This window comes from Lethenteron reissneri, chromosome 42, assembly GCF_015708825.2.
Source record: "Lethenteron reissneri isolate LAM-NWPU_2019-01 chromosome 42, ASM1570882v1, whole genome shotgun sequence".
Classification (NCBI taxonomy): Eukaryota; Metazoa; Chordata; class Hyperoartia; order Petromyzontiformes; family Petromyzontidae; genus Lethenteron; species Lethenteron reissneri.
In genome coordinates this window covers 5450766-5478415 of record NC_083820.1, presented here as the reverse complement: position 1 = coordinate 5478415, position 27650 = coordinate 5450766, and the positions used below count along the sequence as shown (strand labels likewise).

The 27650-nt window shown below is 52.9% G+C and overlaps 1 protein-coding gene across 1 annotated transcript in view; it reads left to right on the top strand.

Moving 5' to 3' along the window:
• Positions 1-26732, top strand: part of LOC133353004 (hippocalcin-like protein 1) — a 56877-nt gene extending 30145 nt beyond the window's left edge. The window contains exons 2-4 of the mRNA XM_061569066.1: positions 11012-12401; positions 25096-25201; positions 26376-26732. Of these exons, the coding sequence (XP_061425050.1) occupies positions 12024-12401; positions 25096-25201; positions 26376-26473 (582 nt within the window). The 5' untranslated portion in view covers positions 11012-12023 and the 3' untranslated portion in view covers positions 26474-26732. The remainder of the gene's footprint in view (positions 1-11011; positions 12402-25095; positions 25202-26375) is intronic.
• The last annotated feature ends 918 nt before the right edge of the window (positions 26733-27650 follow it).

The window sequence follows — 27650 nt, the reverse complement described above, 5'->3', positions numbered from 1 at the left end:
CGTATCCCCTGCCGCGTATGGACGATTCTCTCGACGCCTTGTCAGGGGCTAAGTTTTTTTCAACGCTAGATCTCTCTTCGGGCTTCTGGCAGCTTCCCCTTGACGAGCCCTCGCGGGAAAAGACAGCGTTCCGTACGCCGCAGGGGTTGTTCCAATTTAACTGTCTGCCGATGGGGTTGAATGCAGCCCCTGCCACCTTTCAGAGATTGATGGAGTTGGTATTGACGGGGTTGCAGTGGGAGACATGTCTCATTTATTTAGATGATATTATTGTCTTCAGCCGCACATTTGATGAGCATTTATTGCGGTTGGAGGCCGTTTTTGCCAGAATGCGTTCTGCTAATTTGAAATTCAAGCCTAAGAAATGTCATCTACTGCAACGTTCCGTTCGATACTTGGGACATATTGTTAGTGCGGACGGGGTGGCCACGGATCCAGAGAAAACTGCGTGTGTCCGGGATTGGGCAACCCCCGCCACGGTGGGTGATGTGCGTCGGTTTTTGGGGTTCGCCTCATATTACCGGAGGTTTGTTCCGAATTTCGCTACTATCGCCAGGCCTTTGCATCTCCTTACTGGGAAGGGGCACAAATTTGTATGGGGACCGCCGGAGGAGGCGGCGTTTCGGAGCCTGCGCGACCTACTGGCTACTGCGCCGACGTTGGATTATCCGGATTTTGAACATCCCTTCATTCTGGATACTGATGCGAGTGACACCGGGATTGGGGCGGTGTTGTCCCAGTCAAAAGGTGGTGTTGAGCGTGTGGTGGCGTACGGGAGTCGGGTTTTGTCTCCCGCGGAAACTCGTTACTGCGTCACTCGCAGGGAACTTTTGGCTATTGTGTATTTTCTCCGCCAATTTCGACCGTATCTGTACGGTCGGTCGTTTATTGTCCGAACGGACCATGCGGCCTTGCAGTACGCTCTTAAGATGGACCAGCCATCCGGACAATTGGCGAGATGGCTGGACACGTTGCAAGAATTCTCCTTCCAAATTCACCATCGGAAGGGTGTGCGTCACGCTAACGCGGACGCACTGTCCAGGTTGCCGCAACAATCCCCTTGTGCGTGTGCGTCGGGGACGCATAGGTGTGGACCGGCTCAGCCCCCCCCTCAGCCTGTCGCGCGGGCAGTGGATGTTCTCGAACCTCCGCTTACACCGGGACCGGTTGAAGGGGGTACCGGCTGACGGGATTTTGCGTCTTCCAAGGTCTGTGTGGATTCGGGAGCAAATGTTGGACGATTCTTTGGTGTCGTTACGGAAACGAACGGAGAAGGCGGGTAAGGAAGTCGGTGCGGGTGGTAATTCGGAAACTGCTCTCCGAGATGGGTTACTGATGTGGAGGGAAGGGATACAGGAACACTGGCGTCTCGTTGTGCCTGCGTCATTGCGCTATGAGTTGATTAGATCTTTGCACTGTGACACACTTTTACACCTGGGGGTGCAGAAAACCCTATTGACGCTGCAACGAGACTATTATTGGCACGGCATGACGACGGATGTCGTCGGTCACGTTCGCGCGTGTCCCGATTGTGCCCGCCGTAAGCCGCCTAAACATCCATATGTTCCGCCGATACAATCGATTAAAGTATCTCGGGTTAATGAGTTGGTGGCGTTAGATATTTTGGGACCCTTTCCGCCATCAGCTAAAGGGAATAAGTATTTACTGGTGGGGGTGGAGTACCTCTCTCGCTGGCCGATGGCCTGGCCCTTGCCTGACCAGTCAGCGGCGTCTATCACGGACGCCTTTCTATTTGGGTATGTAATGGACAAAGGGGCTCCGGAGAGGCTCCTTACGGATCAGGGACGTAACTTTTCGTCTAAATTGTTGGGGGAGGTGTGTGCGGCTCTTGGAACTAAAAAGATACGGACGTCCCCCTACCACCCGCAAACGGATGGTATGGTGGAACGGTTGAATCGGACTCTGTCCGCCATGCTGTGCCATACAGTCGGGGAAAACCAATCTGATTGGGATTTGCATATCCCTGGGGTGCTTTCGGCGTATCGCATGACGCCGCACGCGGCTACTGGATACTCGCCGTTTTTCCTTATGTACGGCCGTGAGAACGTGCCGCCGATTCATGACCAGTTGGGAACCGGTGCGAGGGGGCCTGTTAAGCCTCTTCCTGAGTATATTAAGGACAACGTTCGGCGTGTCGCTGAGGCGAGGGAAAATGCCCGCATGGCTACTGCCAAGGCTCAGGCCAGGAATGAGCGGTGTGCCCGACGTTCAAAGGGGGAGTGTCCCTGGAAAAAGGGGGACCTGGCCTGGCTTCATTGCCCACAGGTGCGGCCAGGTACATCTCCTAAATTACATCGACCTTGGCAGGGTCCGGTCCGCCTCATTGAGGTTCCCAACCCACAGTCGGCGCGTGTTCAGGTTGGTGCACGGCGTTGGTTCGTGCACACGTCCCGGTTGAAGCCATACATTGCCCCACGGCCGGATGCGTCATCTCCCCAAGTTGCCTTGCCGGGGTCTGTTGCTGCCGACTCGCCCTTGCCTGTGTCTGCTGACCTTGCGAGAGCGCCTGTCGTACCCTTCACAGACAAGCCGGCCGTGACAGCGCAGGGAGGAGGACCTTCCGCTTGTGGGACGCCGACCGGAGCCGCAGAACCCACGGGACCTGCAGCTCTTCCTATCCCTCCGCGGACGCGAGTACGGGATGTTTCTGGACGCGAGCGGGACAGTGGCGGGCCTCCAATGGCGACGGAAGAACTTGCGCCCGTCGCCCCTAAAACCCTTCCACGTTCCCGCTCGGCGGGTGGGCCGCCGACCGTCCGGGACGGCCCGGCTACCCGTACTCGCTCGAAATCCCTCACGTTTCGTTAGATTGTGTTGTGTTGTGTTATTGTTATAATGTTCTTCAATGCTTCGTGTCTTTTTGCGTGTTGGCCCTTTACACCCGCATTGCTTTTCAGGTTGCAATTCAGCCGAGGTCGGCTGGATTTTCTTTAGGGGGGAGGGTGATGTAATGCGGTTGTAAACGGCCCTTCTGAGGTGCCGTCAGGGGGGGAGGAGTTAGGTCACGTGGGGGGAGAGGGGTTGAGTATAGAAGGAGGGGAACCGGAAGAGCAGGGGGGTGACTGGGAGCCAGGAACAGAGGAAGGCCACGTAGGGCGAAGCGGGGTGTGGCGAGATCGCCACGAACACGGGGGAAGCGAGGATCGGCACCGTTGGCCAGCGGTGACCGACCCGAAGCAGCAAGGAGGCTGCAGTCAGCAGCGGGGCTGCACAGAGAGAGTGGGCAGCGGGTCTGCATACAGTGACAGCCAGAGGGTCTGCACATAGGGGTAGCAGCGAGTCTGCAGGGAGGAGGTTACAGTAGATGAAGCAGAGAGTCAGAGGGGTGAGGAAGCTATAATAGCAGTGAATAGCCGGGGGCTACAAATACAGGAGTTATAACAGAGTGCCGTGTGGGTAAAGACGTGAACCTGAATAAAGACACGAAGACAGAAAGAAGTGTTCGAGGCCTTTTATTACACATACATAAACTTATACATACATCCAATCATACATAAACTCAATCGTACATACATTAAATTATACATAAACGCGAACAACTGAAAAGATAAACGCAGTTTATGGGAAAATAAGCAGTCGTGGATACTTGCGCTGAAGGAATCGCGTGAATACCAACTGCGATTGTGATTTGACGACTCGGAGCGCGTGCCGGGCGTCCAGGAGAGAGACTCCCTCCCCACTCTGCACTCGCACAAGGGGCGGGAGGCGGGGGGGTTGCTCCGGGCTTTCTTCCCCCACATAATCACACAATCACACAAACACACAAACACGCAATCACACAAACACAAAAACACAATAACAAACACACAATTACACAATCACGCAAACACACAAACACGCAATTCCACAAACACGCAATCACACAATCACACAAATAGACAATCACACACAAACACACAAACACACAATCACACAAACACACAATCACGCAAACACACAAACACACAATCACACAAATAGACAATCACGGGCGGAATTAGCCAAACGTCCAAAGAAAGCAGCGACCCTCGTGAGACGCTGCGAATCTGGAATGATTGAAGAGCAATGACTGCGTTCTTAATCATCTGTCAGTCCGTCATGCTGTGTTTATCTCTCCACGTGTTGAACAAAAATGACATTTAACAAAAAAATCCCCGCCCAACCCCCCCAATTTTTAAAATTCCAATTGTGCCTGTGGCATCGTGTCTCGAGATGATGGCTGTCTCGAACGGAGCTCTGGCAGCGAGCCGTGCATCACCGCTGTGTCGGAGGCCTTCCGTGGAGGATGATGTCTCAGATCTACCCGTGCAGTCGCTTCAGTCGCCCTCTTTTATCCACACATCTTTAGCCGGTTGGCCACGTACGACGTGACAGAGGTTCAACACGCGCACACACACACACACGTATGCTAAATGCGTAATGCCCTGCCAAGAGCGTTTGTGACGTGTCTTTGTGACGTGTCTTTGTGACGTGTTTGTGTGACGCGTGTTGGTGACGCGTCAATCAAAACCGAAACACGTGGATCCACACACTTTGCATTCAGCCAAATTGATTGACATGTTGGCGCCGAAGCAAACCTCCTCTTCTTAATAACGTCTACGACACACTTTTTCTCTCTCACCACGTTCTACCACATCCCCCGTGCAGGCTACCTTTGCCTTATCCGTTGACATCCCTCCCGCTTTGCTGATTGCATCTGCAACCCTTTGATTGCCGGTTGATTACCCGATCCTTGCACGACATTCCTTTGAGTCATTCGTGTGCATTCAGATGGCAGAAATGTCTCTTCTACAGAAATGTCTCTTCTCTAGAAATGTCTCTTCTACAGACATGTCTCTTCTCTATTTCGATTTAAAGCTTTCGTGACTGCAGGGAATCAAATTCTTGGTTCTTTCGGTAAAGTCAAGTAGAAGGGAAATAATAAAAATAAAACATAGCACGCTGTCTTTCCGACAGCTCTGTTCTTCACCCGAGGACGGCTGTTTGCGTTGTGGCGGAAACGTCGTGAGAATTTAATAATGTTTTATTATTTATTATTTTATTATTTCCCTTCTACGTGACTTTACTGAAAGAACCAAGAAGATGAGTCTCTTCGATAGTTGCTTCGTTATTCACAACAACACGACTGCAACACTGTAATAAATAACACTGGTCAACAACAAAAAAACATTTTTTTTTCTGGCCTGGACTTTTGCAGCTGTTTTAGACTAATTTCAGGGTGCTGATTCCAAATCTGATCTCAGATTTGCTCTATCACATCTCATTTTTATGCTATCGGCATACCCCATTTTCATTGATTTTACCCGAAATTAACTCTGTCACTTATGATTGCTAGTTGTTGCGAGTCAGTGACTGCTTTAGTGTTAAAATATGGTGCTGCATTTTTAGGATAGTGTGTTTATAATATCATTTTATGTAGATATCCACATTTATTTAATATTTTTCTTCTGCAGTTTTTATTGAAAATGCAATATTTGATATCTCAAAAACCTGATGTGATAGACAAAAACTGATGCCAGATTTGGAATCAGCACCCCAAAATTATCCTTAAAACCGTTGGAATACCTTATGCCAGAAAAGGTGTGTTGACCAGTGTATAATCATCATACAGTACCCGTAATCTTAGTAATGCTTTTAGCAGTAAATACTGAGGACTTGTAACTGGGTGGGTCGCCACCTGCTCGTGGTTTCACCCGTAGAGTCCAGGATTTGGAGTCTGCGTCCAGGTGGTAGGAGTTGACTTGTACCGAGATGTGATGCCGGTATTGCACTGAACTTGAATACACGATCCTTGCACGGCGCTGATACTATACCACCACATAGTACGGTGCTGACTGCGACATGTGTGGGTTTGCTTTCTACTCTGTGAAAGGTGCTGGCAACCCGACTCGCAGCTCTGACACACCGACTCCGCGGAGTCCGACTGACCAGCTCGCTGCTAGGTCCACTCAGCCCTCATATTCGTAACAATAACAACAGCGATAGGGGAGTGACAGCGAGCCGCTAATGGCAGCCGCGGTGACCACGTCCATTAACGACGCCCATGGCCAGAGCCGAGTGCCACGTGGATTCGTTCCACGGTGCTTTGTTCAGAGACACATTATCCCGCGTGTGTTTATATAGATGAGTGTGTGGGTGGGTGTGTGGATGGGTGTGGATGGGTGTGGATGAGTGTGGTTGTGGATGAGTGTGTGTGTGCGTGTGGGTGGGTGTGGATGGATGAGTGTGGGTGTGGATGGGTGTGTGGATGGGTGTGTGGGTGGGTGTGGATGGGTGTGGATGAGGATGGGTGGATGAGTGTGGGTGTGTGGATGAGTGTGGGTGTGTGGATGAGTGTGGGTGTGTGTGGGTGAGTGTGTGGGGGTGTGAATGAGTGTGTGTGTATGAGTGTGAATGAATGAGTGAATGGGTGGATGAGTGTGTGTGAATGGGGAACGGTGGTGCAGTGGTCAGCACACTGCGCCACGCACTCGGCAACCCGAGTTCAATCCCCACTCACGACCAATGACAGCGGTGAATATTTGAACCGGTCCTGCACCTCCCCTAGGTCGACTCAGCGTGAAACGACTACCAAATGTCGAGTCTAAACATGGGCGCTAAAGAGACAAAGACAGCCCGGGCGTGGTCCTGACCACACCACCCACTGCTGCTCGATAACAGCACTTGCCCCAATAGCCTGTTAGAGGCTATACAGGAGAGGGGTGGCAGCTGGGGGGGGGAGGGGGCTCCTTTGTCTTTGTGTGTAACATCTATTCAGAGTGTGAGTTCGTTCCGATTCAACGCAACTCACAATTCGTATCTCGGGCCACTATTTCCACTCTCCAGCAGTCTCGCCCGTCACCCACCAACCACTCTCGCCACCACTCAGAGTTCGCGCAACCGGACACAATTGAGCAGCAGCAGCAGCGGTGGCGGTGGTCCCTGTCGCATCGCTGTCCTCCGGGTGCCCAATAATTGGGATTTCTTTTTTTTCCGTTTCCCCGGCAACCCGCATCATTAGGGCGCATTTCACCCCGCGGTTCCGTCTATCCCACAGCACCGTCCCCACCCTGTCTCCTGCCCACGATGGCACCCAGAATCACCCATCCCCACCCCCCACCCTCCAGCTCCAAAATTGGACGACTCTCGCCTAATCGGGGTGCCTCTGTGGGCAGATTAAGGGGGGGTGGAGGGGAGGTGCTGGGGGGAGGGCAGCTTCCGTCACCCGCTCGCTGTGTTTCCACGTGCACGCGCCGTGCGTGCCATGTGTGCCCGTGTGTGTGTGTACGTGACTGCGTGTGTGTGTGTACGTGAGTGCGTGTGTGTGTGTACTTGACTGCGTGTGTGCGTGTGTACGTGACTGTGTGTGTACGTGACTGCGTGTGTGTGTGTGTACGTAAGTGCGTGTGTCGGGGAGAGGTCGTGTAGCGGTCAGCGCGCTGCGCAAACGAACCCGGCGACCCGAGATCCATTCCCGTTCACGGCCATAACCAGTGACGATGCTCTGAATCGGTCCTGGGCATCCCCTGGGTCACCTCGGCCTCAAATGAGTACCTGGTGTGGTGTTGTCAACATTGCCACTCGGGAGAAAAGGCGGCCTAGTGTGGTGCTGGTCACCCACCCATTCGTGTGCCTTGCCGGCCTTCGTAGGTGCTCGCTAACAGCACTTGCCCCCAAAAATCTTGTAAAGGCTACACGGTGCCTTAGCCTGACTCTGTGATGCTCATGCAACAACACTGAACCCCGATAATCATACAGATGCCTTAGCCTGACTCTGTGATGCTCATGCAACCAACAACACTGAACCCTGATAATCATACAGATGTCTTAGCCTGACTCTGTGATGCTCATGCAACCAAGAACACTGAACCCTGTGAATCATACAGATGTCTTAGCCTGACTCTGTGATGCTCATGCAACAACACTGAACCCCGATAATCATACAGATGTCTTAGCCTGACTCTGTGATGCTCATGCAACAACACTGAACCCCGATAATCATACAGATGCCTTAGCCTGACTCTGTGATGCTCATGCAACCAACAACACTGAACCCCGATAATCATACAGATGCCTTAGCCTGACTCTGTGATGCTCATGCAACCAACAACACTGAACCCTGATAATCATACAGATGTCTTAGCCTGACTCTGTGATGCTCATGCAATAACACTGAACCCCGATAATCATACAGATGCCTTAGCCTGACTCTGTGATGCTCATGCAACCAACAACACTGAACCCTGATAATCATACAGATGTCTTAGCCTGACTCTGTGATGCTCATGCAATAACACTGAACCCCGATAATCATACAGATGCCTTAGCCTGACTCTGTGATGCTCATGCAACCAACAACACTGAACCCTGATAATCATACAGATGCCTTAGCCTGACTCTGTGATGCTCATGCAATAACACTGAACCCCGATAATCATACAGATGCCTTAGCCTGACTCTGTGATGCTCATGCAACCAACAACACTGAACCCTGATAATCATACAGATGTCTTAGCCTGACTCTGTGATGCTCATGCAATAACACTGAACCCCGATAATCATACAGATGCCTTAGCCTGACTCTGTGATGCTCATGCAACCAACAACACTGAACCCTGATAATCATACAGATGTCTTAGCCTGACTCTGTGATGCTCATGCAACCAACAACACTGAACCCTGATAATCATACAGATGTCTTAGCCTGACTCTGTGATGCTCATGCAACCAACAACACTGAACCCTGATAATCATACAGATGTCTTAGCCTGACTCTGTGATGCTCATGCAACCAACAACACTGAACCCTGATAATCATACAGATGTCTTAGCCTGACTCTGTGATGCTCATGCAACCAACAACACTGAACCCTGTGAATCATACAGATGCCTTAGCCTGACTCTGTGATGCTCATGCAACCAACAACACTGAACCCTGATAATCATACAGATGTCTTAGCCTGACTCTGTGATGCTCATGCAACCAACAACACTGAACCCTGATAATCATACAGATGTCTTAGCCTGACTCTGTGATGCTCATGCAACCAACAACACTGAACCCTGATAATCATACAGATGTCTTAGCCTGACTCTGTGATGCTCATGCAACCAACAACACTGAACCCTGATAATCATACAGATGTCTTAGCCTGACTCTGTGATGCTCATGCAACCAACAACACTGAACCCTGATAATCATACAGATGACTTAGCCTGACTCTGTGATGCTCATGCAACCAACAACACTGAACCCTGATAATCATACAGATGCCTTAGCCTGACTCTGTGATGCTCATGCAACCAACAACACTGAACTCTGATAATCATACAGATGTCTTAGCCTGACTCTGTGATGCTCATGCAACCAACAACACTGAACCCTGATAATCATACAGATGTCTTAGCCTGACTCTGTGATGCTCATGCAACCAACAACACTGAACCCTGATAATCATACAGATGTCTTAGCCTGACTCTGTGATGCTCATGCAACCAACAACACTGAACCCTGATAATCATACAGATGTCTTAGCCTGACTCTGTGATGCTCATGCAACCAACAACACTGAACCCTGATAATCATACAGATGTCTTAGCCTGACTCTGTGATGCTCATGCAACCAACAACACTGAACCCTGATAATCATACAGATGCCTTAGCCTGACTCTGTGATGCTCATGCAACCAACAACACTGAACCCTGTGAATCATACAGATGTCTTAGCCTGACTCTGTGATGCTCATGCAACCAACAACACTGAACCCTGATAATCATACAGATGTCTTAGCCTGACTCTGTGATGCTCATGCAACCAACAACACTGAACCCTGATAATCATACAGATGCCTTAGCCTGACTCTGTGATGCTCATGCAACCAACAACACTGAACCCTGATAATCATACAGATGCCTTAGCCTGACTCTGTGATGCTCATGCAACCAACAACACTGAACCCTGTGAATCATACAGATGTCTTAGCCTGACTCTGTGATGCTCATGCAACCAACAACACTGAACCCTGATAATCATACAGATGTCTTAGCCTGACTCTGTGATGCTCATGCAACCAACAACACTGAACCCTGATAATCATACAGATGCCTTAGCCTGACTCTGTGATGCTCATGCAACCAACAACACTGAACCCTGATAATCATACAGATGCCTTAGCCTGACTCTGTGATGCTCATGCAACCAACAACACTGAACCCTGATAATCATACAGATGTCTTAGCCTGACTCTGTGATGCTCATGCAACCAACAACACTGAACCCTGATAATCATACAGATGTCTTAGCCTGACTCTGTGATGCTCATGCAACCAACAACACTGAACCCTGATAATCATACAGATGTCTTAGCCTGACTCTGTGATGCTCATGCAACCAACAACACTGAACCCTGATAATCATACAGATGTCTTAGCCTGACTCTGTGATGCTCATGCAATAACACTGAACCCCGATAATCATACAGATGTCTTAGCCTGACTCTGTGATGCTCATGCAACAACACTGAACCCTGTGAATCATCCAGGTGCCTTAGCCTGACTCTGTGATCCTCATGCAATAACACTGAACCCCGATAATCATACAGATGTCTTAGCCTGACTCTGTGATGCTCATGCAACAACATTGAACCCTGTGAATCATCCAGGTGCCTTAGCCTGACTCTGTGATCCTCATGCAATAACACTGAACCCCGAGAATCATACAAGTGCCTTAGCCTGACTCTGTGATGCTCATGCAATAACACTGAACTCTGAGGATCATACAGATGCCTTAGCCTGACTCTGTGATCCTCATGCAATAACACTGAACCCTGAGAATCATCCAGATGCCTTAGCCTGACTCTGTGATCCTCATGCCATAACACCGAACCCTGAGAAATCCTACAGGTGCTTTAAGCCTGTTGATCTATTGCTGTTGTTCCCCTGCGTGTAGCAGCCTGTGCCCATTTCGGTGACAAACCCTGGTCGCGTGCATTTGGCCGCGCGGTTGTTAACGCTGCCTTCTCTGTGCTGCAGGAGCTGCGTTTGATGGGCAGCATCAGCAGCAGCAGGGACATTATCTACTGAAGGAGAAAGCAGCGAGTGCAGCAGTGAATCCACGGGCAGCAGATAGATGCAGCAGCAGCAGCAGTGACACGTGTCGGTTGGTCTTGTTGCGAGGTCGGCTGCTGGCAACCGCAGCGGTGGCCGTCAACTGTTGAAAGAGCAGCAAGAAGACGGCTTAAGAAGCAGGGATAGAGGCAACTGTGGCAACAGCAGCCACAACAACAGGAGGGAGGGCTGCAACAGCGTTAGGAGCCGCAGCAGCAGCTGTATCACTTGCAGCTTCAGTAACATTGCCAGTAAGATCATCATCATCAGCAGCAGCAGCAGTGTTAGTACCAGCAGAAAAAAGCAGCAATTGTATTTGCTGCAGCAGCATCAGCAGCAGCATCATCATTGAGCGTCAGCAGCCGCAACAGCAGCAGCACTTTCCACAGCAGGAAGAGTAGCGGTAGCAACAGCAACGGTAGCAGCAGCAGGAGGATCAGCAGCAGTATCATCAACAGCAGCAGAACCAATCGCCGTTGCAGCTTTAGTGGCAGGAGTATTACCAGCATCAACAGCAGCAGCAGCATCAGCAGCATCAGCTATCATCATCATCAACAGCAGCAGCAGCTATAGTGGTTGCAGTGATATCAACAGCAGCAGGATCAGTATCAGCAGCAGGATCAATCGCCGTTGCAGATATAGTGGCAGGAGTATTATCAGCATCAACAGCAGCAGCAGCATCAGCAGCAGCTATCATCATCATCATCAACAGCAGCAGCAGCAGCTATAGTGGCTGCAGTGTCATCAGCAGCAGCTATCATCATCATCAACAGCAGCAGCAGCTATAGTGGCTGCAGTGTCATCAGCATCAGCAGCAGCTATCATCATCATCAACAGCAGCAGCAGCTATAGTGGCTGCAGTGTCATCAGCATCAGCAGCAGCTATCATCATCATCAACAGCAGCAGGATCAGCAGCAGGATCAGCATCAGCAGGCGATGGGCAAGCAGAACAGCAAGCTGCGGCCGGAGGTGCTGCAGGACCTGCGTGAGAACACCGAGTTCTCGGAGCACGAGCTGCAGGAGTGGTACAAGGGCTTCCTCAAGGACTGCCCCAGCGGCAGCCTCACGGTGGACGAGTTCAAGAAGATCTACGGCAACTTCTTCCCGTACGGCGACGCGTCCAAGTTCGCCGAGCACGTGTTCCGCACCTTCGACGCCAACGGCGACGGCACCATCGACTTCCGCGAGTTCATCATCGCGCTGAGCGTGACGTCGCGCGGCAAGCTCGAGCAGAAGCTCAAGTGGGCCTTCAGCATGTACGACCTGGACGGCAACGGCTACATCAGCCGGGCCGAGATGCTGGAGATCGTGCAGGTGAGTGAGTGGCCTCTTGTGGGCAACGAAGCCCTGCGGACAGACCTCGAGGGGGGAGGGCGAGGTTGATGTCGTGACGGGTTTCTTGTTTTCTCTCGTTTCTATTGCTCTGCTGCCGACCCCGTGCCCGCTCCCTTTCTGCCGCAACGCGCACCAATCCCTGCTTTATTGAGGACGATATGAGAGCCTTTTTTAGGCTGTGGCACAGTGTCAAGGCTGCTGTCCTCGCTAAGCCACTTCGTCGACAGAGGCCACGCACTTCGAGGTCACGAGCTGACAACGTGACCTCGAGTCGGCCTTGAAGCCCGATGCTGTCAAACCGCCGCGGCCTTCACGTCTTGCCCGAATTCCATGACAGGCTCCGTACCATCCGCACCCCCGCTCCTCCCCCCACCCTGGTTTCACGAGATGTCGAATGTTGGGATTATTTCCATTTGGTCTTCGCTAGGAAGTCCGTCGAAGTCTTCGTTGCCACGTGGGAGTGAGCGCCTGTTCGGCTCGGCCATCGTTTCCTCGTGAGACCAAACCCTGACGTGTTTTTCAGTCGGCCTAGGTCTATCAAGGCTGCAGTGTAAAGTTCACTGCATGGTCATCATTGTCAACTTCATAATCATCCCACTCAGATTGAGACCCAGGGTTGATATCCTTTCCACTGTAGACCAAACCCGGAGAGAGCCCGAAGTCAGCTCTCGGTCTGTTATCAAAACTATGCCGGTAACTGCAATACAATTCTACACAGCAATATCGTTACAAGATCTTGATACAAACCAATTCCCGCTGCCACCCGAACACACAAACCAATACCCGGACAGGTGGCAATAGTCGACACCATTGTTTTACAATTAACCTTGTGAGTGTGATTGGGGTCTGGACTCAAAACTACAACCTCAGCAGCTAAGGGGCTTTGGTCAGTAAATGCACGCTCTATCAATTGTATTCCCATCGACGCTATCGGAGTCGGGTCATGAAATGGAAGAAATATCCCTTGGGAACTCTCGCAGCAAGCAGTGCACCACTGTGTGTAGCAGCAACGGCCGCAGAAGGCGATGTCGGTGAACTATTTCTGAAGTCTCTTCAGCCGAGCTCCGTGTGGCCGATGGAGAGCGCGTGCCACGTGCCAATCAACCCAAGGTTGTTTAAAGCGTCGGAAATTCAGTTACAATCCACGAGGTTGCTTATTTTGTAGCCATCAACTCGGCAGCCTTTAGTTTATTGTCCTTCCCCCGCACCTCCGATTGGCACGGTTGGCTAGGTACGGCGCGAAAGAAGTTCAACGTAGACTCACATGAAACTCACTGCGCTTGAGAACCCAGTTTTTATACTCTTAGGTTTTTTTCGGTAAAGTCACGTCGGAAAAAATAAATAATAAAATAATATTTTTCATAATAATAGAAATAAAATAATAAATCACGACGTTTCGGAGGCAACACAAGTCTTCGTCATCAGGTGGGACCGTCACAGATAAATTTACTGCATCAATTTACTGCATCAATTTAGCTGTGACGGTCCCACCTGATGACGGAGACTTGTGTTGCCTCCGAAACGTCGTGATTTATCATTTTATTTCTATTATTATTAATATTATTTTAATATTTATTTTTACCTAGGTGACTTTACCGAAAAAAACCTAAGAGTATGAATCCTTGCAGTCACGAAAGCTTCAAATCTAGAACCCAGTTTTTGTTTTTAACGGGCTGGGGTTTGGTTCGGTGTCTCTGGCAATGAATGAATCGCCTCTCATCTAGCCGGGGCCACGATGCTCGGCAGATCTCGGCCTCCCTCTCGCCGACGCCGCTTCCCCTCCTCAAATAGAACCCCTTGTGTTGTGTCGCGTTTCCTTTGCTCCAGGAAATCTCAAGGCGAGCGCGGTGAGGTGGGGTTGAGGGAGGAGGTGGAGGAAGACTTGGGTGGGGGGGGGCAGGAAGGGGAGACGGCGGTGTTACAGTGAATGAGTGCGGGATGTGCGTCTTGGTGCCTGGTATGCACTGAGAGGTTCAGGTGCAGCCCCTGCAATTGTTGCGCTCACCCCCACTGCTGCCGGAATGGCCTCCACGAGAGGGAGCTCCAAAGGGGACCTCCATTTGGGTATTTTTGGCGGCCGACTCGTCCGGCCGACTACGCTGGGCAGACGTCTATGAAGATGTGTCAGTACCCACATCTTAATCCCTCCAGATGCGGCCTGCCGATCAACTCGCCGATGGCTGGATAGAGACGGGCGTGGGGGTCAGGGGCAGGGCGAGGGAAGGGGGGTGGGTTTAAGAAACGTGCCCCCCATAGTTCCAACCGCAGCGGTGCCAGGTCGAATCGAACCGGCGACGTCTGGATTGCAATTCCGGCGGTGCCGACCGCTACATACTGTAGCGGCGGTTGTAGCTAGAGCCGTCCTGGGCGTACGGCGAATATGATGCGACTGCCCCGGGCCCCGCGTTTTGGGGGGGGGGGTGGAGGGGGGGCGCGCGTCGATGTTACGGTGTCAGATGTAAGACTTCCGGTTTTGTTTGCAGGCGTCGGCTCTGCGTGTAGCTATGGGTAATATTCGCTGTGTGTGTCTGTGTCGTGTGTATTGTGTGTGTGTGTATTGTGTGTGTCTGTTTTGTGTGTATTATATGTCTGTGGTGTGTGTCTGTGTCGTTTGTATTGTGTGTGTGTCTGTGTCGTTTGTATTGTGTGTGTGTCTGTGTCGTGTGTATTGTGTGTGTCTGTGTTGTGTGTATTGTGTGTGTCTGTGCTGTGTGTATTGTGTGTGTCTGTGTTGTGTGTATTGTGTGTGTGTCGTGTGTATTGTGTGTCTGTGTGTGTGTGTGTCTGTGTCGTGTGTATTGTGTGTGTGTGTGTACACTGTCATTGTGCGCGTTGCGTGTGAGAATTGTGCGCAGAGCGGCCGTCGGTTGCCGGCGATGGCGGTGTCATCGAGTCACGCACACGCGTGACGAGTCGCGCCCTCGTGCGTGTTTGTTGTGAGATGCAAATCACGAGATCCTCGTTTCGTGAATCACTGCAATATGTACGCACGCGAGCATGTATATGTACACGTGCGCACACACACACGTGCAAAAACCTCGCACGCGTGTGCACACGTGGTGCACGGTCTCGTAATTGCACGCACACATACTCCGTGTAGCCTGAACAGACTGTTGGGGCAAGTGTCGTGAACGAGCAGCACCTTACGAAGACCGCGCAGGCGTTGTGCGTTGTGGAACGGCAGTGATGCTCAAATTCGCCCGAGCTGTCCTTATAAAGACACCGCCGGAATGTGGAGATCAAAAATGCGGCGGCACTGGGATTTGTGCGTGTGTGGGAGAGCGTGCGGATTTGTGTGAGTGCGCGTGCGTGTGTGTGATAGTGTGTGTGATAGCGCTTGCGAAACGTGGACCCCCCTAATGGAGCATCTTCGCCGGGTTGGAACCATTTAGGCTGGCCTGCCTACGATCCATCCTGGGTTTAACCAGGCTGGATTGTGTGAGGAGCTCACAAATCCTTGAAAGATCTGGGCAAAGTCCCATCGGTGAGCTCCTCCGGCAGGTAAGGCTGCGTTGGCTGGGTCATGTAGCCCGCATGCCCAGCCACCGCATGCCTAAACAGCTTTTGTTCGGCCGGATTGAGGGGGCTAAACGGGCGCGTCACGGGCTAGAGAAGAGATGGAGTGATGTGGTACAGGAGGACGTGGAGCTGAGTGGACTTGCCGATGACTGGTACCAGCAGTGTCAAGATCGGCCTCTGTGGAGGAGGCTCGTGAAGGACGCTACTGGGCAGTTGGAGGCAGTCGCCCTCCAGCAACAACGGAGGGCGGAGGAGCGACACTCACAACAACGAGCGGAGCGCCGGGTGGCTAAAGCACAGCAAGTTGGCACAGTAGGGGGCACAGGTGGTGCATCAACCAGTCATCTCGGTCATCTCAGTCAGTCGACCCGTAGCACCTGGGTCTGCCCCGTGACCTTCTGCCAGCGGGCGTTCGACACTTCACGTGGCCTCAAGGTGCACATGTCCTGGCACAAGCGTCGTGGTAACGTCACCGCCACTTAGTGGCGAATGGCGGTTGTTGTTGTGTGTGTAAGTTGACACAGTGGGGGGCACAGGCGGTGCATCGGGCAGTTATCTCAAGTCGGTCCTCTCAGTCAGTCGGACCGTGTTGTTAGGACAAGAAAACGATTTTATGCGACCTGTTGCAAACGTTGTGTTTCTAATTTTACCGTTTTTTGCTGTTTTGTTGATGAAACCCGACTCAAAAGTTGTTGAGCTCACAGGGCAATTCTAAATAAACTCGTGAATTGAAGCTTTATCGAAACGTCGTGATATCTTATTTAAATTTTATTTTTCTATCTAAATAAACTGTTCAACTGCTAAACCGTGGCACCTGAGTCTGCCCCGTGACCTCCTGCCAGCGGACGTTCGACACTTCACGTGGCCTCAGCGTGCACCTAACCTGGCACAAGCGCCGTGGTGACATCACCGCCACTTACTGGTGAATGGCGGTTGTTGTTGTTGTTGTGTGTATCTGTTGTGGGGAGCGGTAGTGTGGTGGTTAGCACGCTGCGCTACGAACCCGGCCGCCAGAGTTCGATTCCCACTCACGGCCAACACCATCATTGACGATTATCTGAACCGGTCCTGAGCCTCCCCTAGGTCGACTCAGCCTCAAATGGGTACCTGGCGCGGTGTGTAAACATCGCCACTGGGGAGACAAAGGCGGCCGGGCGTGGTGTTGGCCACCCACCCTGTCGCGTACCGTGCCGGCCTTCATAGGTACTCGCTAACGGAACTTGCCCCAACAGTTTGTTAAAGGCTATACGGGGGATCTTTGACTTTTGTGTATCTGTTTTTTTGCATGTCTAGGTCAACTCAGACTCAAATGAGTACCTGGTGCCATGTGTATAAAACATCGCCACTGGGGAGACAAAGGCGGCCGCGCGTGGTGATTGTCATCCACCCCCTCGTGTGCTGTGTCGGCCTTCATAGGTGCTCGCTAACAGCACTTGCCCCAACAGTCTGTTAAAGGCTATACTGGGATCTTTGTCTTTGTGTGTGAAGCACTTGCCCCTACAGTCTGTTAAGCATATACGGGGTGTCTTTGCCTTTGTTGTGTGGGAGTGTGTGATTATGTGAATCTTGTATATGAATGTAAGGAGCGGTGGTGCAGCGGTTAGCGCTACGCTGCTCTACGAACTCGGTGATCCGGGTTCGATTCCCGCTCACGGCCAACACCGGTGACGATTATCTGAACCGGTCGTGGGCCTCCCCTAGGTAGACTCAGCCTCAAACGAGTACCTGGTGCGGTGTGTAAACATCGGCATTGGGGAGAGAAAGGCGGCCTGGAGTGGTGCTGGCCACCCACCCCCTCGTGTGCCATGTCGACCTTCATAGGAGCCCGCTACCAGCACTTGCTCCTCCAGCGTGTGAAGGCTACACGGGGACATTTGTCTTGTGTATCTGTGAACGTTCTGTGTGTATGTGTGTTTGTGTGTATGTATTTGTGTGTATGTGTGTGTGTATGTGTGTGTGTATGTGTGTGCTTGCTCAAACCACTGATGCACAAACAAGGGACTCCACTAAGGAGCTCTTTAAATATCCTCTAGCCACAACTTTGGTCTACTCTTCCACGCTTACCAGACCAATTTACCCCAACTACACACATACATACATATGTGTGTCTTTGCACCTCCCATAGGTCGACTAAGCCTCGAATGAGTACCTGTTGCAGTGTGCAAAACGCGGCCGGGCGTGGTGTTTGGCCACCCACCCCCTCGTGTGCCGTGCCAGCCTTCACAGGCGCTCTCCAACAGGCACTTGCTCTGACAGCCTGTTAAAGGCTACACGGGGGAGGGGGGGAATCTTTGTCTTTTTTGCGCGTTGTATTTGGATGTGTGCGCGTGCGGATTGTTGTGCATGAACGTCACGCGCGTGCACGGCGCGTGACGTCCTCCTCCTCGCGCGCATCTCCAAGCCCCCAGCCTGCGGCTCGTCGTCGTCGTCGTGTTTTTTTCTGCAGGCGCGCGCGCCGATGATTCCTGAGCCCCCAATTCGCGCGCGTTCTATGCGCGCGGCTTTCTTGACGGGACGTGCCGGTGGCATCCGCTCGGGGTGACCACGCGTGGACCCCCACCCCAGCCGGCCAGCACCCCCCCCCCTCCCATCCCCTTCGCTCCTTGCCAGCGGGGTAGAGCTGAGCGGGTGCGCGCATCGGCTTCGGCGGCTTCTCGCCCCGAGCGAATCGCCGTGTCAGCCGCCACCGCCGCTACCGCAGATTTCGTCGGTTTTTTTTTGCTTCTTTTCTTCGAGAGGTAATGAGGCTGGCTGCCGAGAATTTCATTCGCGAGTAAACATGTGGGCCCCCCCACCCACCCACCCACCCCCCATTACACGCTACCCATTACACGCTTCCCATTGAATGTTTCCGCAGATCGATTTTACAGCTTGGACTTATTTGAGCTTGGTGCGTTGAGGCTGCTGCCGCAGATTTCTCTCACCGCCGCCCCGCCGCCAGCCCAGTTGTATTCAAAACTTGCTATCAGCTTCATGTAACACACTACAATGTGGCTTTCAAATAGTGTCTACATGCGACCACAGCTCACAACACTGCGCTGAAGCTGTGGGGCTTGTTTACTTTCGAGAGAGAGGAACGTCTTCGGCCTGGAGATGAACAGGGCCAGGTAGTCGATAGGACCGATGTCTGGGGGATGGACATTCCAGTCTGTGGGGCACAGCAGAAGAGAAGGGGAGACCTCCCACTGACCGAAGGTTGACTGGGGACTTTGACAGCAAGGCTTGGTTGCTGGAGTGGAGAGTATGTGGGTGGGAGTGGGATGAGATGAGAAGGAAGAGGTAGGAGAGTGCGTGGAGGGGAGTAGAGTGAGATGAGAGGGGAGAGGTAGGAGAGTGTGTGGAGGGGAGTAGAGTGAGATGAGAGGGGAGAGGTAGGAGAGTGTGTGGAGGGGAGTAGAGTGAGATGAGAGGGGAGAGGCAGGAGAGTGCGTGGAGGCGAGTAGAGTGAGATGAGAGGGGAGAGGTAGGAGAGTGCGTGGAGGGGAGTGGAGTGAGATGAGAGGGGAGAGGTAGGAGAGTGCGTGGAGGGGAGTAGAGTGAGATGAGAGGGGAGAGGTAGGAGAGTGAGATGAGAGGGGAGAGGTAGGAAAGTACGTGGAGGGGAGTAGAGTGAGATGAGAGGGGAGAGGCAGGAGAGTGCGTGGAGGGGAATAGAGTGAGATGTGAGGGGAGAGGTAGGAGGGGAGTAGAGTGAGATGAGAGGGGAGAGGTAGGAGAGTGCGTGGAGGGGAGTAGAGTGAGATGAGAGGGGAGAGGTAGGAGAGTGAGATGAGAGGTAGGAGAGTGAGATGAGAGGGGAGAGGTAGGAGAGTGCGTGGAGGGGAGTAGAGTGAGATGAAAGGGGAGAGGTAGGCAGGGGTGCGTCCGTGGAAGATTTTTCTAAATCGGTGTGATCTTGGAATTGATCCGGGACTGGATTGGGGTCCAGTGTCATTTGCAAAGGGTTACGTACAGATGATTCCAATGATTCATTCTGCTCCGAATAAGAAGGGTAAGGGTGAAGGGGACTTCCACGAATTTATTTTGCACCGTGGACAAACACGGGGGATGGCTGCTGCTGCTGCTGTCTCTACCCGCACGGCGGGAGGACAGTGCTGCCGCAGATTTCTGTTCAGCCGGTCCTCGCCTCCGGATTCCCAAAGCACCGAGATGGAGTAAAAAATCTCGGTGGAAAAAGAAGAACGTGTTTATTTTACGTCTGAAGCGGTACTCCAGGACAGTGCGGTGTGCGTGTGTGTGTCCGTAACGCTGCGCGAGTTTATGCATCGTCGCCGATTCGAGGGACGATCTCGGCCACAGATTCACATTTGGATTATGAGACGACTCAAGGAGTGCGGTCGTGGAACCAGGAACCCGCGCGCAGAAGCTGCAGACATTGCCTCGCGGGTCAGCTTCCTGCAGCTGGCAGGGGGTTCTGTCCCTCTCCTTCCATCCCTCTTCCTTCTCTGCCCCTTCTCTCCGTTCAGCTTCGAGGGCAAAGCGCTGCTCCTTCAAGTTGGGTTTCCCAACCGTCCCGGATTGTCCCGGGGCGTCTACCGGAATCGCCATGGTTCTCCCGGTGACTAACGAATGCAATCCCAGGATATTTTAATGGTAGTATATTTTAGGCAAAATATATATCAATAACTAAAACAAAACATCTCGCTGAATAGCTTCAGTAAGAGATGGCAACCCTACGTCGAAGCGGCTCACGGCCTGATGGGAGGACATGGCGCCATTGAGGTCAGGTTTGATGGCCCGCTCCTCCCAGCCTGTTATCACCCACGCCGGTTTTCTTGAGACACGCTCCCTGCCGTGTTTCTGTAGCCTCTCCTCTGGCCACCACCACCAACCACCACCTGACCTCTGACCGTGGGTGAGCTGGGAGTAGCGAGTGCTTGTTCGGTGAGACCAGAATCTGGCATCATCCGCACGCAGTGTGGTGTGACGAGGGTCGTCGCCTCAACGGTGGCGACGCTGCCTCCAGCGAGGCCGCTGGCGTTCGTGGAGCGATCCTCCCGCTCGACGCGAAGGATCTCCCGGAGGCGTCGTTGCTGGCGGTAACCTCTCTAGACCCTCGAGGTGTCGGTAGGTCACCCAAGTTTCATCGAGGATTTGATGAGCTGGTGACTGCATTCTAGACCTGGATCTTGGTCACTCAAGGCAGCGACGTCGATGTTACACGTTCCCTGGCGACGACAAGCATTCCTTCTTTCTGGTCATGCATTATCTTCGTTATCCATCGGAGTGCGAACATTTCACGTAGCAAAAGCCACCGGCCTTCTTGTGGCTTCGACCACCGAGAGAGTGATCTCGGCGGTAATGCGGCCAGGAGTGGGCGAGAAGGCCTAGGGTCAGGGCACACTCTTCTCGCCCCCTCCCCTCGCCATGCGGGGTGAGCAGAGGGCATCCGAAAGAGGACTGCACGGCCGTGATAGCAGCTGCCAAGTTGCACCCTCGTCTCGGTCCAGGTGCACGGAGACACCGTCCAACTACCGCCGCCTCCGTGCAGATCCGTGGCTAGAAACTGCCGCATTTCACCGGTGCTGTCCCCGTCACCGATTGTCCATTGCTGCGGGGCTTGCAAGGTTGGAAAGTTTGTGGTGGTCCCGCGGTAGAAGCCGGCGCACCGTTTCTTTCTCTCACGTGGGGATGCTGGCTGGCGTGCCACCTCCAGTGGCCCCACGCGGTCTTGACGGGCAGTAGGCCTCGAGCCCAGTGGCAGGGAGAGTCTGAGACATCCACAGATCTCCAACTTGCTTGTTGCAGCCTTCCTCCGCGTTCACAGCCGTTGAGATCCAAAGATCCTTTTCCAACTGCTTCACCGTCTTCACCGGAGCCTCGTTTGCCTATCCACTTGAAGGTTCAAAATAGATAGGGTAAACCCCACCATACTTCACCCTGTCAAACAATCTCTTACTTAGGCATCACCTCCCCCCCCTCACCACGACAAGGACGTGTGGTTGGACGTGTGAGGGGCTCACTGCACTCTAACCCAATATCCCGAGTTCGATTCCCATCCACGGTTGACATCAACAGTGAGTGACATAGCGTCCCATTCTGGGCCTCTCTCCCAGTCCCACTAAGCCTCAGATGAGGACCTGGTGCGGTGTGTAAACATCGCCACTAGGGGAGACAAAGGCGGATAAGCGTGTTGCTGGCCACACAACCCCTCAGTGTACCGGCGGCAGCCTTCATAGGTGCTCACTAACAGCACTTGCCTCCAAAAGTATGTTCAGGCAATACGGGGGATCTTTGTCTTATATCGTTGTGCATGTATGCACGTGTTGTGTGTCTACAGTGTGTGCTTGTGTGAGTGTTTGTGGATGCATGTATGCGCTTGAATGCATGCGTATGATTGTATGTGCATGAGGGTACACTTGCTGTAGGCAGATACATGCATACATATGTGGGTGTGTGTGACTGTATGTGTGCATGTCACGGTTTCCCTCTGTCCCTCCGGACCTCTGTGTCTGTCCTGTCTCCCAAGATGCTGGGATTTCCGCTCGTTACGGCGCTAATTGATTTACAGGACGGGCGTGACCGCCTCCCCATGCCCCAGGGTCTCTCTCCGCAGTACGGGATGTGCCAGTGCCTGCCTGTCTGTCGGCCTGGCTGTCGGCCTGGCTGTCTGCCTGGCTATCTGGCTTATCAGCTTGATCACATGAGATCATCATGGGCAGCAGCCTAAAACACCTCGTCAGAGGTCTGTCAGTCTATTGTCTAGAGGGCCCATCAGTGACTGGTCTGTCAGTCTATTGTCTAGAGGCACCATCAGAGACCAGCCTGTCAGTCTATTGTCTAGAGGCACCATCAGAGACCAGCCTGTCAGTCTATTGTCTAGAGGCACCATCAGAGACAGATCTGTACATCTATTGTTTAGAGGCACCATCAGAGACAGATCTGTCAGTCTATTGTCTAGAGACCCCATCAGAGACTGGTCTGTCAGTCTATTGTCTAGAGACCCCATCAGAGACAGATCTGTAAATCTATTGTTTAGAGGCCCCATCAGAGACCGGTCTGACAGTCTATTGTCTAGAGGCCCCATCAGTGACTGGTCTGTCAGTCTATTGTCTAGAGGCCCCATCACAGACCAGCCTGTCAGTCTATTGTCTAGAGGCACCATCAGAGACCAGCCTGTCAGTCTATTGTCTAGAGGCCCCATCAGAGACAGATCTGTCAGTCTATTGTCTAGAGACCCCATCAGAGACCGGTCTGACAGTCTATTGTCTAGAGACCCCATCAGAGACCGGTCTGACAGTCTATTGTCGAGAGACCCCATCAGAGACAGATCTGTAAATCTATTGTTTAGAGGCCTCATCAGAGACCGGTCTTTCTAAAGAGCAAAATTCGCATTAAAACGTGCGTGGCGTTTTCCACCATTGTGCCAATGCAGCATTAATATGCGCTCACTAACAACACTTGCCCTGTCAGCCTATAAGTTGATACAGGCAATATCACCGTCCAAGCACTGTGTAATGTCAGTACTGTGTCCACGTGTTTACAAGTCACAGCGTGAACATTTTTTCTTCGTACTTGGCCGATGAAACAATAAACTTTGCGTAGTTCCTTACACTCCGCTATAGCAAGCCACAGCCCCCTAGCCCCCCCCGCTGGGAATCGTGCTCGGGGGGGGGGGGCAAGCAAGGGATCATGGGAGAATTCCCCCCCCAAAAAATCTCGCGTCACGTGACCAGCGGTCATGTCCCCTGCCCCCTCGCGAGTCACTAAGCGTGACAGCTCGTGATGGATGAAGGCACGGCGGTGATGACGCACGCCCTGTGATCCGGCGCTGTGGAGGCGAGCGTTGGTGGACCACGCAGAGAGATTTGCGAAAATGGACCAACAACCAACCCAGGCTGTGAAGTGTCCGTGAGATGGGAATGCACCAAGTGGGGGGGGGGGGGGGGGGGGCGGGGGGGTCTTTGTGAACCCATCTTTGTGGAGTATTGTGAATCCACTCGAATGCGTGATGGGATGATTGTTGTTTTATTTCTTTCTTTCTTTCTCCTCTGGGTGCTTTGGTTTGCTTCCACACAAAAGCGAAACGCTCCTTAGAAAGGAATTGGCTGTACGTCTCAATACAGGACACTCCTGGTTCGGGGGTCTTGAGATTCAGGTGAGGTTTTCCCGGATGAAATAAAATCCCAGAATATTCCTATGAATTTAAATAGCAAAAGGAAAGATGTGATCCACAAAATGAAACGATAAAAAATTGTGTTTATATGTCAGTGTGTAATAGCTCCTGAAAGAAGTTTAGTGGGTGAAAGTGTATATGGGTGTGTGTGTGTTTGTGTGAGCGTGTATATGTGTGGGTGTATCTGTGTGTATGTGTTAAGTGTGCGTGTGTGTGCATATAGGTATGTGTGTATATATCCGCATATCTGAAACGGTCCTTGGCCTCCCCTAGGTCGACTCAGCCATAAATGTGTAAACATCAGCACTGGGGAGACAAAGGCGGCCGGGTGTGGCGTTGCCCAAAATATCCACTCGTGCGCTGTACCGACCTTAATAGGTGCTCCCTAACGGCACTTGCCACAACAGTATCTAAAGGCTATACGGGGGATCTTTGTCTGTGTGTGTATATATACACGTGCGTGCGTGTGTGTATGTGAGCATATGGGAGTGTGTCGTCTTGGCGGGAGCCAAGATCCAAAAAAAGGATGGAAAAATCTAAAAATCTGACCCCCTGTTTGGGTCGCACGAGATAAATGTGAGTGTGCGTGTTTGTGTCTGTGTGAGCGTCTCGAACGATGCATACGATGGAGCACATGCATGTGCTCGTTGCCGCCGTGTTAGTGTGCGTGTTAGCGCGTGTTAGCGTGCATGTGTGTAGCCGTTGTGTGTGTGTGTTGTGGGGAGCGGTAGCGTAGTGGTTAGCTTGCTGCGTTACCAACTCGGTTACCCACGTTTTGATTCCAGCTCACGGGAACCAACGCCAGTGACGATTTATCTGAACCAGATCTGGGCCTCTCTTGGGTTGACTCAGCCTTAAACTGGTATCTGGTGCAGTGTGTAAACATGAGCACTGGAGAGACAAAGGGGGCCGGGCGTGGTGCTGGCCACCCACCCCCTCGCGTTCCATGACGGCCTTCACAGGTGCTCGTTAACAGCACTTTCCCCAACAGTGTGTCGAAGGCTATACGGGGGTTCTTTGTCTTTGTTTAACAAACAGGCGATCTACAAGATGGTTTCGTCCGTGATGAAGATGCCAGAAGACGAGGCGACTCCGGAAAAGAGAACCGATAAGATCTTCCGCCAGATGGACACCAACCAGGACGGTAGACATCGCACGCACGCACTCAACGCACGCGTGCACAAACACGCGTGCACAAACACGCGCGTGCGTAAAACACGCGCACTGTAAATACACGGGCGCGCACTCACTGGCGCAGAGATTCATGGACAGACTGGATGGAGAGGGCAACTGTTTGCGAGCGCCTATGAAGGCCAACACAGCGCGCGCATGAGGCGGTGGTGTGATTTTAGCACCACGGCCGCCCGCCTTTGTCTCCCCACTGCCGATGTTTACACACCGCACTCGATACAAAATTCGGGCCGAGTCAACCTACGACGGGATGCCCAAGACCAGTTCACATATTTTTCACCGACGTCGACCGGGTGTCATGTGCCACGCCAGCCTTCACAGGTACAGTGCTCACAAACGGCATTTATCCACCCCCACAGTTTCGATTTAAAGCTTTCGTGACTGCAGGGATTTATCTTCTTGGTTCTTTCGGTAAAGTCAGGTAGAAGGGAAGTAATAAAATAATAAAAATAAAATATCATAAAATTTCGATTTAAAGTTTTCGTGACTGCAAGGATTCATCTTCTTGGTTCTTTCGGTAAAGTCACGTAGAAGGAAAATAATAAAATAATAAAAATAAAACATAATAAAATGATTTCGATTTAAAGCTTTTGTGACTGCAGGGATTCATCTTCTTGGTTCTTTCGGTAAAGTCACGTAGAAGGGAAATAATAAAAAAATAAAAATAAAACATAATAAAATAATTCTCACGACGTTTCGGCCACAACGCAAGCAGCCGTCCTCAGGTGAAGAACAGGTCTGTCGGCAAGACAGCGTCTGAATGACGCTGTCCCCCACAGTCTCCGTGCCGACGCCGGGCATCTTCATGTTCGTGCCCGTGTGAGTCCAGAAGCACGAGGTCACTTGCCGGGCATGGTGAACACCGGTGGCGATTGAGATCCAAACCGGTCGTGGGCCTCCCCGAAGTCAATTCGGCCCTGAATGAGTTACCGTACCTGGTGGGCAGCCGATAAACATTGCCCAAAGGGGGGGAGACATTGGTGGGCCGACGTGATGCTGGCCCCACGAAACCCGTGCCGGCCTCAACACGTGCGCTCGCTAGCAGCACTCGCCCCCACACAGTGCTGTGCGCGTGGGCCCTCTTGTGCGAGTCTCCCGTGTCACCAACCCCCTGTGCCGCTCCGCAGGCAAACTCTCTCTCGACGAGTTCATCCGAGGAGCCAAGAGCGACCCCTCCATCGTGCGCCTGCTGCAGTGCGATCCCTCCAGCGCCACGCAATTCTAGTGGCAGCTGCGGGGGGGGGGGGGGGGGGACGGGGGGCTGTGGCGAGATTGTGGACTCGCCAAACGCATCGATCGGGCCCCGTCGTGGTGGGAGACAAAGGGTCGGAGGTCAAATCCTGACGACCCTCGCCCCCTCGCTGCGGGGATGCGGCAGTGCTGACCGTCACGCCTCCTCCTCCTTCTTCGCACGCACATGGCAGCCGTCGAGACCAAGTGAGAGACGACACGGGGGATGAGGGAGACACGGGGGATGAGGGAGACACGGGGGATGAGGGAGACACGGGATGAGGGAGACACGGGGGATGAGGGAGACACGGGATGAGGGAGAGACGAGATGAGGGAGACACGGGGGATGAGGGAGACACGCGATGAGAGAGACGGGGGGATGAGGGAGACACGGGGGATGAGGGAGACACGGGGGATGAGGGAGACACGGGATGAGGGAGACACGGGGGATGAGGGGGACACGGGATGAGGGAGACGGGGGGATGAGGGAGACACGGGATGAGGGAGAGACGAGATGAGGGAGACACGGGGGATGAGGGAGACACGGGGGATGAGGGAGACACGGGGGATGAGGGAGACACGGGGGATGAGGGAGACACGGGGGATGAGGGAGACACGGGGGGTGAGAGACACGGGGGATGAGGGAGACACGGGATGAGGGAGGCACGGGATGAGAGAGACGGGGGAATGAGGGAGACACGGGATGAGGGAGACAGGGGGATGAGGGAGACACGGGATGAGGGAGACACGGGGGGTGAGAGACACGGGGGATGAGGGAGACACGGGATGAGGGAGACACGGGGGATGAGGGAGACACGGGGGATGAGGGAGATGGGGGGGATGAGGGAGACACGGGGGATGAGGGAGACACGGGATGAGGGAGACACGGGGGATGAGGGAGACACGGGGGATGAGGGAGACACGGGGGATGAGGGAGACACGGGGGATGAGGGAGACACGGGGGATGAGGGAGACACGGGGGATGAGGGAGACACGGGGGATGAGGGAGACACGGGATGAGGGAGACACGGGATGAGGGAGACACGGGGGATGAGGGAGATGAGGGAGACACGGGATGAGGGAGACACGGGGAATGAGGGAGACATGGGGGATGAGGGAGACACGGGGGATGAGGGAGACACGGGGGATGAGGGAGACACGGGAGGAGGGAG